At 38.2% G+C, this 13,127-nt stretch overlaps 1 protein-coding gene across 2 annotated transcripts in view; it reads left to right on the forward strand.

Annotated features, from left to right (window-relative positions):
- The first annotated feature begins 412 nt into the window (after positions 1 to 412).
- Positions 413 to 13,127, forward strand: part of ccbe1 (collagen and calcium binding EGF domains 1) — a 43,933-nt gene continuing 31,218 nt past the window's right edge. Inside the window, exons 1-3 of one of the 2 annotated variants that reach the window (XM_079487454.1) lie at positions 413 to 558; positions 1,093 to 1,340; positions 1,494 to 1,574. In XM_079487454.1, coding sequence (XP_079343580.1) covers positions 1,234 to 1,340; positions 1,494 to 1,574 — 188 coding nt within the window. In that variant the 5' untranslated portion in view covers positions 413 to 558; positions 1,093 to 1,233. Of the gene's footprint in view, positions 1,341 to 1,493; positions 1,575 to 13,127 lie in introns of both variants that reach the window. The other variant, XM_079487453.1, reaches the window with a different exon arrangement.

The following is a 13,127-nucleotide window of genomic DNA, read 5'->3' on the forward strand; positions in this document are numbered from 1 at the left end:
TGTAAAAGAGAAGGTATATGAATAATCAGTGGCAGTTAGGACAAAACAACCTAAATAGTTCAAGGACTTGCAAACGGAGAAATTATATTGTTATTCTAGTTTATTCCGTTTTGCATCTCAATTACAATTTAAAAGCGTCATTAAATATGATCACCACCAGCACACCAACACAATACACCAATTAGGCCACCGAACGCCCTACGCGCTACAGATGTGACGTCACGCCTCACGTTAAATGGGCTACAAATGACGTAACGTTACGTTTGTCATAAACAGGTAGGCTAATATTTACGAGTTATACAATATCAGAGCTAACTAGATGTACAGTAAACTGGCTCGAGGGTTGTAAATGAAGCTTTTTCACCTCAGGGATGCCCGGATTTCTTATCATGTACATACGAGGACACATTTTGTGCAGGCGCAGGACAGACACCAGTGGCAGGGATCAGCTCGAGCTGAACGCAAACTTACTTTGGTGCACTTGTAGTCAGCATAACACGCGTTTTCTCAGCCTGACAGTTGCATGGGGCGTCAATGGTAGTAAATTAACACATTAAGGTCATTTTATACCTGCATGAGTTATTTGAGTGCATTTCTTGTTGTTGTTGTTGTTGTTGTTTATTTGCGCAGCGAATCCATCATGGCGGACAAATGTAACAGCAGGTGAAGTTACAACAGGTCAACGTTACATACAGTTTATTGTATTTTTAATCCACGAATTGATAATAAACTTAGGTGTTTAAAATGGGATGGTCCAACAAAACTGCAATAAAAAATAATTAAAGCCGTCATATTTGCAGGTTGTATTAATGGGTATTTGATTGACTTTTGGGTGACTATGTGACATTGGGGTTAATTCAGGTAAATACATTTATTCAAGTCTTTGATAAGTCATCTAAACATCAAAAAGTGTTTATTTACCCGAATTCGTATCCCACGATGATGTAAGAAATATAAAAAGTAAACGCACGTGTTATTTGTCAACAACCTCACTTCTTTTACATTTCGAACCGTTGCACGCGGTACATCATTGCAGGAATAACTTTTAATGCAATGATTCAATGTTAAGGTTAAAACTTTGGTTTGGGGTAGAAGTTGATAAAGTGTGGCAGTGGGAGGGGCCGGAGGGATATTCGTGAACTGAGGAATCGCGCTCGTGGCTTCGCGGGAGGTAACCGATCAATACTCTCCCAATTCCAATGGAAGAAACGCAACTCTGGCTTTAAACGGACGATGAGCTACACGGGCAGAGGAACTCATCTCGGTCTCGCTGTCGTCGCAATATTGTTCTCATTGGGGACGTCGTGGACGTTCCGTGACGAGAAAGAGGATGCGGACAGGTAAAGTGCGCGCGGAGGGCGCTTGGTCTCCAAAGACGCGCGCGGTCAGTTTGCTGTAACCGCAAACTCGGAGGGAATTAAAGTTTGTCTGCTGTGTGGCAGATGTGTTTTTATGAAAAAGAAACAGCTGACGGATCATTTGTGTTATTGCAGAGATGTGTGTTCGGAGAACAACATCGCCACGACGAAATATCCGTGCGTAAAGTCCACGGGAGATCTGGCCACATGCTACAGGTACGAGACTTTTTCTTGGGCTTGTTTTAATGTGCGTGTTTTATTTAATACTGTATTTATGTGAATGTTGCGGGCACTCCGATACATCACATCTTATTCCTGTAGGATGAATGTTCCTATAGGTATCCGTGAATACATTTTAATTTTACGCTTTATGTTCATAATTTAGCATTGGCAGAAATGTCCTGCTGTGCTTTACACGCTTCGTGGTTTTTATTGCATAAACGTGTCTTGCCTGAAGGTCATCTGGAAATATTATTGGCAGGGTAGCTTCCAAGAAATTATTTTTTGTAATAGTTTTGTGTTTAAGATTGAAGTAAGGTCATTGGTTTCATTGCCAATGGCTGGTTTTAGTTTATTAAATGTATTGGTTTACCACAGTTGTGGTTAACATATTTTGGTATTCTACATCGCTAACAATTCACAGACTAACTGTGTTTTGTTATTTTTAGATGAGATGGTGTTGTCCTAACAGTTTTGCTCAGCGAGTGCATTGCTATAAACATATTTTTAGTATGTACATAAAAAAGACTATTGCAAACATGTTCTCAAAGAAGGGACATCTGCCATTTCCGTCATTAAAGTCTTTCTTTGTAATGTTGTTGTCTGTTAGTGCTGTGTTTGTGTCCTGTGAGGCAAATAAAATAATCCTGTTTTCATTCTCCGTGAGCGTTCAGAGGTAGTTAAAGAAAGCTGTTACTCTTTGAAGGTTAGGGATTAGGATGCTGGAACTTTAAGCTGGCTCCAGGTCCAAATAGACCCAGGCTCATCCGATTTACCATGATAACTTAAGCCAGTTTTTATAGCAGGTCTTATTGTTCTGGTCTGGACTGTTATCTGGGGATGGATATTATATTTTAGGGTTATTATGTTGCAGCTAATCCCCTCAATTGAATAGTAATTTGTCTGAAGTTGTTGTAAAAAGCTGTTTTGTTTTCCAACTTTTATTATCTTTTTCAACTTTCTCTCCCTTTTTTCTTTTGTCTTCTCTCTGGATTTTTTGTGGGAATGTGTTTCAGTCCACCTGCATGCCGGAGGTTGCACGTTAATGCACAAACTACTACAAGTCTTTTATTTCAGCAGGCGTTGACGGCAATGCTTTGAAACTCATGCCAAAATCGTTGTTAAGCTTGTTCTTGTTAAACGCTCGGCGTGTGTGGTGCGCCGGCGCTAGTGACCTCCCTAGTCCCCGGTCTCTCGAGCGTGCACGGAGAGCGTTTGTGTGCTGCGTTTGGAGTGAGAGGGCCTGTCATTACCATCTGGTCTTTAGCAGATCACTGAAATGACTCATGGCTGTTTTAATGTGAGCTCATTGTAAATCATCAGGTGCATTTCATTTCATTTCACCCACCACACCTCTGTTAGGTTATGGCTTGGCAGCTTTAAAAGTCATTACACGGTTGGTAAATATTTGTGTTATTGTTCAATTCATGTATTAATGCTTTAATGTCTCCGGTCTTTGTTCATTAGGTTTTTGAGCATCTTGCATTTTACGCCAGCGAGCCGTGGGTTGGTCTCTTCTGTAGATTAAAATGTCAAACGAAGGAGCAGTACGATGTATTGAGATATTATTGTTTGGTTGTGATCCATTTTGGAGTTAAACGGCTGTGAAATCTGGCTTGACATTCTCTCAATCATAAAGATGGGGTCACGATGAAAAACACGTTTGCCCTGAAGTTCAGCCAAAAATTTTAATAAACATGCATGACTTTCTTCAGCAAAACACAAAAAAGTATTTTGAAGAATGTTGGTCTCCAAACAACATTGGCAACATTTCTCAAAATATCTTATTTTGTGTTCCATAGAAGAAAGAGCGATATACAGGTTCTGAAGAGCACATTTTATTTTGTGCTGAGCGTTTCTTTTAATATGGCACAGACAGATGTACCAATTGCTTGAATTTTTTTGCATTCTACTGTTTTCGGACACATGAATCATAAAAGTGATTTGTATGACCCATCAGTCAACAAGTTATTGCGTTGCCTTACTAGCGGGCTAAAAAATGTGCAGTTTTTTGTGTCCTTACTGCATCATTGAGTGTATTTGAGCTTTCTTTGGCTTCAATAACTTCTGTCCTGTCTCTCAAACTACCTACACATGTGTGCTAGTGTAAAGCTATTTTTAGTGCTTTGTTGCTCCAGTATGTATGCATTCGACTGCCAATACGCGATTGCTAAAATGTGTCCCAAAGATTAATTGTGCAGTCAATGCAAGGTTTTATTGAGGGTTTGAGTTTAACAGAGGAAAGCTCGGTTTGCTCACATGCCACTGTGCAGGTTGTTGATATAATGCAGACTAATTTAAAGGCCTGCCGTTTAAATGATCCACACAGCAAACAAAATGAGTTGGCATTATAATTTTTGGATTAATAGATGTATTGTTTCTAAAAACTGGAATCAGGGGAAGTATTAAAAAGCTGGATGAAAAAGATCACGATTAGCCACATATGGGAGGGGTTTCTAAAAAAACGGCACCCTTTTCAGCACTGCAGCGGACTCGTAATTGAAATACGCTTGGTTGTTCTTCCAAATATTTCTGGTGGTTACAGGCCTGTTCTGAGTTCTGATGTTAAAGAATTCCAGGCCAAAGACAAAGAGATCCAAAGACAAAAGCTGTATCGTATAAAACTTCATGGATATCTTTCATTCGATTCCATCGCAAACTCCCCCAAAACAGCCTTGAACTTACACGAGAAGTTCATCTGACCACAAGCACTTGCTCATCGCCAGCTGAAAGCTTTTTAATTATTGGCTCAACCTTTAAAACAAACTAGGCGTCCAGGCACACGTTCTTTCTTTGCCCTAGGCTTCATCTTTATGTCCAATGATATCTCAAGAGAGCGTTTCCAAAAGCGAACGTGAATCGAGACGGGACCATCTATTCATATGATGTTTTTCAGGTCAGACATATCTAAAAGCTCTGTTGAGCAAATGCAGATGTGTCTGTCCTATGCACAGTAAGTTACATAGCTTGAGAACAGTAGTGGCTACCTACTGCTCATTAGATTCAAGGTTGGTTGTTCAGGCAATATAAATTTACTTTCCAAGCATAGATTGTAGCTTATGTAGCAATTCATTTTTATTTAGTTATTTGATAAAGTAGTATAGATTTCGAATATTGCAAATTATGAAAATAAATTGTTAGAACTTTAATATTGGCGTATTTGGAAAAATATTGACTTTTGATCTTTTGTCAGAGAAACTCAAAGATCTTCTTAAGTTTTTAAATATTTTATAACTATTGTTTTTGGCATTGCAATAATAAGTCTTTTTTTGGGTGTTGGTGTAATGGAATGTAGTCATCATGTCATGCCTGAAGCGTGATGTCCTGGCTCACACTGTCTTTGGATGTCACCACGAGGCTAACGTTTTATTGTCAGGGGACCGTAATCTCATCCCACCCTATGCTGAAACCAGAAAGAGAGACTCAAATTGAACTAATGCTTGAGTTGAGGAATGTGGTAATGGTCTTGTTTTTTTATTTATTTGTGGAAGATTTATTTTTATGCTTGTGGTCATATTTGAGTTACTTTGAGGTTAAGTTAGTCCACAGATGTAAATGAGCCGTGATCAGACGGAGCGGTCAAGCCAAGCGAAGTACACACTTTATATCGGCATGCTTCTTTCTCAAATTCGCGCCATGTTTCCTGTCTGTGCATAGCAGAACTGATATATCGCAATTGTGAGTGAGTTTTTACAATCGATCACTTTTAATTTGTGTAGATGTTGCCAGCGTGTTAATCAATAGGACACTAAAACGATTGAACTTTGGCAGCTATTAACACTTTTTCGCATGATATTTGAAGCATGATATTCCCGCCAGTTAAAAACCAGAATACCTAAGTATGATTTATTTCCAACAAATATTTTTTGAAGGTTTTGTCTTCAACATTTAACAGACACAAGCTGGAAGCAATGGATGCAGTTCGCTCTCAGAGGATCTGCCCTTTGGCTTTCCAGTATATTTAGTTTTACGACTTGGTCAGAAATATTACGCAATTTTAGAGTGATTAATACCGTTCTTGGTTAAGTCCAGCAGATGGTTCGTATCAGCGAAAATCTTCATCGATCAGTTCAAGTGCTCATCAGGCAAGTTCTTAAAAATGTTGTCATCCAAACCACTGACCTCCAGCTCATGAAAATCGGCGGAATCAGATATTGGCATTGTTGACCTGTGAATAGAGAATGGCGACTTGTTTAACAGGAAATCCTTTTATATTGTTCTCTGTCTCTTTACGACATCTGTTGGAATTAATGGCAGCGGATCAAACCGTGCTCTATGTCCCCGTCTTTATTTGTGCCATTGTTTTTTGAATTCCTTGTGCATTCCTGTTGGTTTACTCACACAGGACAACTCTTTAAGAGAGTTCAGTGGTTGCTCAGTGGTCCAAATGCTCTTATTTTGACTAAAGTATGTGAATGACACAATTGCACTATGGGTGTTTATTTACCTAAATCAAACGCACCTCTGACCACTCCGACAACACCACTTGAGCATATTAACAGGCCTTTTAACTTGTTGGTATTTATGACAGGGATGACCCCTTTTTTCTCCGACGGTTAATAAATGTCCACTGGAGTTCTCAGCTATTCAATAACCCAACACCGCACGTTGAAGACGTGAGACGAGAGAGTTAGATTGAATGTCTGATTGTTGCCGACGCAGCCAAAGTTTACTCGGGATCATTTGAGAAGAGCTAGTCAAAGCATGGAGAAAACTCAATGCATTACCCAACAACCCCTGGAATTTACACGTGGTGCACACAAGGCCCCGATGGAGTCGGTGATAATCCAAAGAAAGCGGTGCCAGTGGAAAAAGCCCTTTGTTTTTCGCGCTCCTTGAATCATTTTTTCTCCCTGCTTTCTACATCTTGTCACAACGGTGGTTCTCGCAACGACGGGTTGAGCACTGCTGTGTGTACACAGCTGTAAGCTATGAATTTGTGAACTTCTTAAAAATATCTTGAAGAAATTATTCAAGGTGAAAAATGGTTACGGCCCATTTATATCTAAACAAAATGCGTCAAGTTGAAAGATTTGCTCATGCAATCTCATAAATATGATTTTGGCGTGTTATGGTATTGGCGATAAATTGGTCTAATTTGACCAATTATTCAAATCGGTCATAATAAAACACATACAGCTACAAAAAGTAGCTGAGGGAAAATTGACCGAATTACGAAACAACCGCAGTCACTTTGTGGTATGAATGATGTGATCTTAATATTAAACAAGTGCATGTTTTGACTACAACTACAAGCTTGCCGGTCTGTACATGAAAAGCTTTTGAATGATTCAATAAACCACAGTGGTTAGTGAGAAATAAATCTTGCCAATTATGAAAGCGATTTAATGTTATTATAATAAGATCTGATGATGTCACATACAAATAACAGCATCGCTCTTACGTTCTTTCACAAAGGTTAATTTCCTGGGCAGTTTTACATAGTTTGGCTAATAATCGTTGTTCTCTTTCAGTAGTTGGAAGCAATGGTGGTCTGTTTTGTCTCACTGGTCAAACCGATACAGTCTCTTGGTTCGGTCGGTAATGGTTTGCGCATGCAATTAGGAGGTCAAAGGTCAACAACCTGAATAATTGTGGCCTGCTGTTGGAAATCCAGTTAACCATGTTGCAGTTTAACCAAAGTTCTCATCACTTTAGATCTCTGTTTGTAAGAAGCTAATGTAGAAGTTCAACTTTTACATAAAGAAAAGGAAATGTTCTATTGAAAAATAGTACTGTTTAAAAGTTGAGATTGTAGGATCGAGGAGAGAGGGGTTATCGCTAAACTAACATAACTGATGATGACTCTCGGCTCTCAAACACTGTCGCCAGTTGGCTGAATCCTCCCAGCTCGACTTTTGCCAGTCTTTGGGTGATGAATAACTCCACATCTCAGCTCATTGAGAAACGTCTCGGCTAAAGCAAATGTAAAATGTGTCTGTCTCCATTCTGGCATCAGAGATGGCTGGAAGCTTCTCATTTATCCCCAATTCTCCAGTAGTTTACTGAAAAAAAGCATCTTTCATCACACCCTGAGAGCTCGATTGAGCAATGCGGAGTCTGTAGTTTTATCCGAGCAATCTTAGCAGACATGCGGGGGAAGAGAGAGAGAAAGAACGTGTCTTTTTTGTTTTGTTGCATTCCTCAGTGATGTATCAACTCTGGTCTTGCTCTCGCCAACATTTGCTGATTATGCGACATGTTTTAGTCCCTCCATCCCATAATATCCACATCACTGTCTTTCGTCCAGCTGTCACATGATCCGGGTGCGTTCTTAGTGCACAAAAGTACAGCTTTAGACGGAATTTCCAAGTCAGCCATTTATAATTTCCAAGTTGGCACCGGTCCAGATAACTATTGTTCCAAATATTTATAATAATTAAATATATTCATATTTTGGAGAAAGAATTATATGTATTTATTTAATATATGTTAAATATAAATATTATTACTCTTATTTTATTATTCTTTTTTGTGTAGTAAAAAGTTTCAAGTCACGTTGAATATTACCTCAGTTCTGTGTAGAACATTGTGAATGTTCAAAACAAGCTTTTTGTCCTTTTTCATTGTTCTCATGTCAGTCTTGTAAAAACAATGCAAGCTTCAACAAAGCGAAGGCACTAAAAAACTCATTGTATTTTGCCCAGGTGAAACTCTGTTATTCTACTGTACCTTCTTTATGTATGATTTTCTCTGGACTATCATGGCTGTGAAGATTTAAAATGCCTTTTTTGCTTGATGTTTTTGGATAGCCTTTAATAATTTATTCCGTATTGTATTATAGTCTTGCTTCCTTCTGCAAAGAGCCATATGTATTGAATCAATTACATTGCAATGTATTTCGTTCATAAATAAAATTCACAAAGACATATGCATATCTGCTTTTATCTTGAATTCTCCTGGATTTAATGATTCATTTATCATCGATAGGAGACGCTTCTACATAACGAAATCCTTTTTGAGCTCGTATCAGATGAGGTCAAGCAGCAGTATCTGGGAGACGAAGGCAATGATTGATGTTCTCTGAATTTAATAAAGTTTTCAGAAAGAGCCGTCGGCAGGGCTAATGTGAACACTTAATTGATTCGAAATTTGGACGAATGTTGCTTTTGACAGGTATCTTACAAACGAATGAATTAAATATTGTGTATACAGCAGTGTTAAATCTTGACAGACTGATAACTTTGGATTTTTGCCTGAGCTCATGTAATGAACTGGTACAGGAATATCACAGCAGGATATCTCATCCTATGCCAAAGCATTGGCAAACCACCACATTAAATGTCATACACGTCTATGAAGTCGTATATATTATCAGAAGTGTTCTTGGTTATGGCTGTAGGCAATGTATATTTTATTGTCAGTACTATACCATAGCGTGACTATTTATGGTAAAGTGTTTCTGAGTTCAATATGAAAAAATGTCAATCCAGTTTTAAGTTGTTAAACACCTTTGGTGTTGTTGTGCTTGTGTAGAACTGAAATTGTTTGAATATTTGGCTCTATTTATAGGCACTGTTTATATTTTGACGTTCTTGGATGGTTGTAGTACGGTATTTATGGTAACACCGTAGTGGGGAAGTTTAACGTGGAGATAACTGTCATTATAGCGACCCATTCGCTAGTTTTTTAGCTTATTTGTGATTTAGTTTAGAGATCCTATTAATCGCATAAGTCACATAGCTTCTACTTCGCTTAGATCAACAGCCATAAAAGCACCGCACTACAGCCAGTGAGTCTTTCACGGGTAAATATCACCCGCGCTACTCTTTCACAAGCAAAACAAGCAGAATAAATTTGTAAACAGTATCTGAGTATTTTTTACGTAGGGCTGAAGAATGAATTGCATTTGCGATTAAATCGCGATGTGGTGAAATGCGATTTTCGAATCGCAAAGGCTGCGATTAATTATGTGTATGCACAGTGTGATGCGACCCTGCTCCGAGCTGACCAGTACCATCTTTACCGACCGAACTCAAAAACACTGAAATGCATGGAAAATGTGCGGCATTTTCTCCTTTCCCCCAAAGAGCTCGGGACGGAAGCTTGCTCTCTCGTGGTGACTGCGTGCACGTAAGGAGAGCTTGTTGCACCACATGCGCCGCTTCCCGCGCTTATGCATTTAAAAAAATGACCTGTTTTACAATGCAAGTTCCTTTAGATGAGACGTTAAACCGAGGTCCTGACTCCCTGTAGTCATTTAAAATCCCATTGCACTTTTTGTAAAAGAGTAGGGGCGTAACCCCTGTGTCCTGGCCAGATTCCTTCCAATGCCCTTGTCAATTATGGCCTCCTGAAAATCATCCACCTGGTGAACGCAATAGCGCTGTTGTACTGTGGCTGCCGTCGCATAATCCAAGTGGATGCTGCACACTGGTGGTGGGTGAGGAGAGACCCCCTCATGTGATTGTAAAGCCCTTTGGATGTACAGCAATACACAATAAAGCGCTATATAAATGCATCATTCATTCATTCATACAATAGCTTCAGGCTCGACAGGACGTGGCACTGTGGAAAATGTGTAAAAGAGTAACAGCACTTACATAATAATAAAGACAATATATAAGATAATACATAGGCCTATATTAAAAAAGTACATTCTTTTACTTATTTATTTAAAGATTGTCTAGTAAGTTAATAGACAGTGTTTAAGTGCATACAACATGTTTATCATATGTTTATTCCAGTGACTGCATTATCAAATTACTGAGTGTGCTAAAGCCACAGTTTTGTTTAGTTTCTGAGATTAACGACTTTCATGTTACATCAAACCTAGTTGTCAGTGCTTTATGTCATGATAATTATTACACGATTACATGGCTAGATATTTTTTAAATCATTCAATATATTAGTATGATTGAGGTAGTTCTATAAAAATATGTCAATCAATTCATGCATCAATTTATATAATCTTAAACCTGGCCTATAGTTGATAAATCTGTCTAAGATTGCGTTGGTTACCATGATTTATTGATTTTCTTAATTAAATAATACAGAAGATAAGGTTCTTAAAAAAGAATTGCATATTAAATCGCGATCACATGTTGATTAAAAAAATAACGATAAAAGAATAGAGTTCTATGTATGTCACATGAGGTATCGGTCTTTGGTATCGGAGTGTCATTAATTACGAGTAAGAGTACATGAGCTTGGTTTCGGGCCCGATACCGGTACTGGTATCGGTTCATCCATAGTTATTATATAAGAACTCATGTGACATTTTTGGGTTAGCTTTGATTTCTTCAATGGAAAGTTTTTCTTTTTATGAAGCTTCGGGGGAAAAAACTATAATTTGTACTGGCCTGAGTCCTGCCAACTTAATTTCAGGGCCAATAAAGGGAAGTGCAGTTAGAGGTTCATTCATATTACAGCTGCAATCTGTGACTTTTATTGGTTGATATGAACAAAAAAACGTTATTGAGGAAGTATATGAAACATCATGGTTTTAAAACCAATAGTTAAGGATTGTAGCTTTTTGTGAGCAGTGACCTTTTCAAGAAACAATATTAACTAAATGATTTGTATTTTAAAACTAATAGAATCAGTAATGTTCAAAGTAGTTTTTTATTTGTTAAATAAAAAATGAATTTTGAGTTACCTACAGAGGAGACTTTGATAATGATCTTTCTCTGCACCGATGACATCTTTGTTCCAGGGCTTTATGTTGCATATAAACTAGCAAGCTAATTGATATATAGCGTTTTATATATGCCAAACCTCGACCAGATGTAAAGAAGGCACGTGATGAGCTGCGTATAGTCAAAGTTGAAGTAATTCAACACAGGTACCCTATGTAACCTAACAGTATAAATGTGTAGTTGGCTCTTATCCATCATCATTGATTGTACCAGACACAACTTTAGCTGTCCAGACCTGTTAGCCGGGCACTGAATCATCTTCTAATCCATGCGGTTAGTGGGTAGGTCAGATGGGATGTGACGGAGCATGTCGGTAACTTTAACCGTTAAGACACACACGCCAAGCCATGAAACTCTGATTCACAGTTCTGTGGTTTACTTTTTCAATGCTAGCCTCAAGGTTTTTGCTTGACAGAGGACAACTCACCCCACCTTCAAGCTTCTGTAGATCACGGGCGAAGTCATAGATGATGCACCTCTCGCTCATTATTTGCAACTACGAAGGGCATGTGTTTTTATAAACTAGTTTCATTTGAAGTATGTTGTCATGGGTTTATCTACTCATGTTTAGACTAAAACTTCCTCTTTTTGACAAATATTTGTCCCCTGCCTGGAAAGACTGGCGCGTAGCTTTGTGACCATTCGCCTGACATCAGTTTGTCTGGGAGTTGTAAACAGATGTCGAATGTTCAATTAAAATCTGTTTCATCTTTGTTTTTGGCCTTTTGGTCACTAATTGGTACAAAGAGTAGCCAGAGTGCATGAAACAAGGAGAAACAGGAAATGTTGTAAGTCGCGTTGCCCATGTGAGCTCCAGGAATGACAGTATGTGTTATCCTTTGGGATGGTTCACCCAAAAAATGAAAAATTCTTTAATAATTTACTCATCCTCAGGTCATTTCAAAGCTGTATGACTTTATTTCTTCAGCAGGACACAAAGAAGATATTTTGAAGAACGTTGATAACCAAACATCACATACATTTCTCAAAATATCTTCTTTTGTGTTGACAGAAGAAAAAGTCATACAAGTTTCATATAATGATAAACCATTTTGATTTTAATAGCATCGTCACCCTGTTTGTGCCACACCATGCTTATCTTTTTCTGACAATATTAAATTTCCTCTTGCCATGGTTTCAGTGGGTTCATATTGAATAGGTGCCAGTAGTTTGAATTAAAGCTGCCCGGCGGAGTTGGCTATGTAAAGAGAAACAGATGTGTGCATCAGTCTCAATTAAAGCAAGAGGGCCTGAACACAGGTTGATGATGTGTAGGGCTTTGTACTGTGTCAACATGTGCATGTGTGCGTTCATTTGGTTAAGCGTGCTTTGATGGAAATAGTACCCTGGACCTAATGATAAGATGTGAATACTGGGATATCCTGAGAATTTAAGAGGACTGTGTTTTGCATCAACATGACCCCCGCTTGCACCCTCTGAAAATTAGGTTTACATACTCGAGTTAGCAGCATTAAACCCTAAAACTAAAGCTGTAAAATTATTCTGAGTAAACTTTTATTGCTTTTTCTAATGTATTGTTGGAATTGGCTTTTCATTATGATTTTGGAAGGAATTTGAGCGTGAATTTCATTCAGTTGTTGCAAGTTTTATCAATGTGATTTACATTTGCATACATCTATACGCATTTGGCAGACACTTTAATCCAAAGCAATAAACAGTGATTTAATGCTATACATTTTTATGATTATGTGCATTCCCTGAAGAAGGAACCCATGAATTTGGCGTTGCTGTCGCTGGTCTCTTTAAAAAAATTGGAGGCAGGAAAGCTTGCAAATTAATAACAATTTTGCAGGATTTGAACGTTTTCCCACATAGGCAATAAAATATTGAAAATGAGAATTCTGATTTAAAAAATAAGAACATTAATGTGAATTTTGTGTGATTGATGTAC

Source organism: Barbatula barbatula (assembly GCF_947034865.1).
Source record: "Barbatula barbatula genome assembly, chromosome: 22".
Classification (NCBI taxonomy): domain Eukaryota; kingdom Metazoa; phylum Chordata; class Actinopteri; order Cypriniformes; family Nemacheilidae; genus Barbatula; species Barbatula barbatula.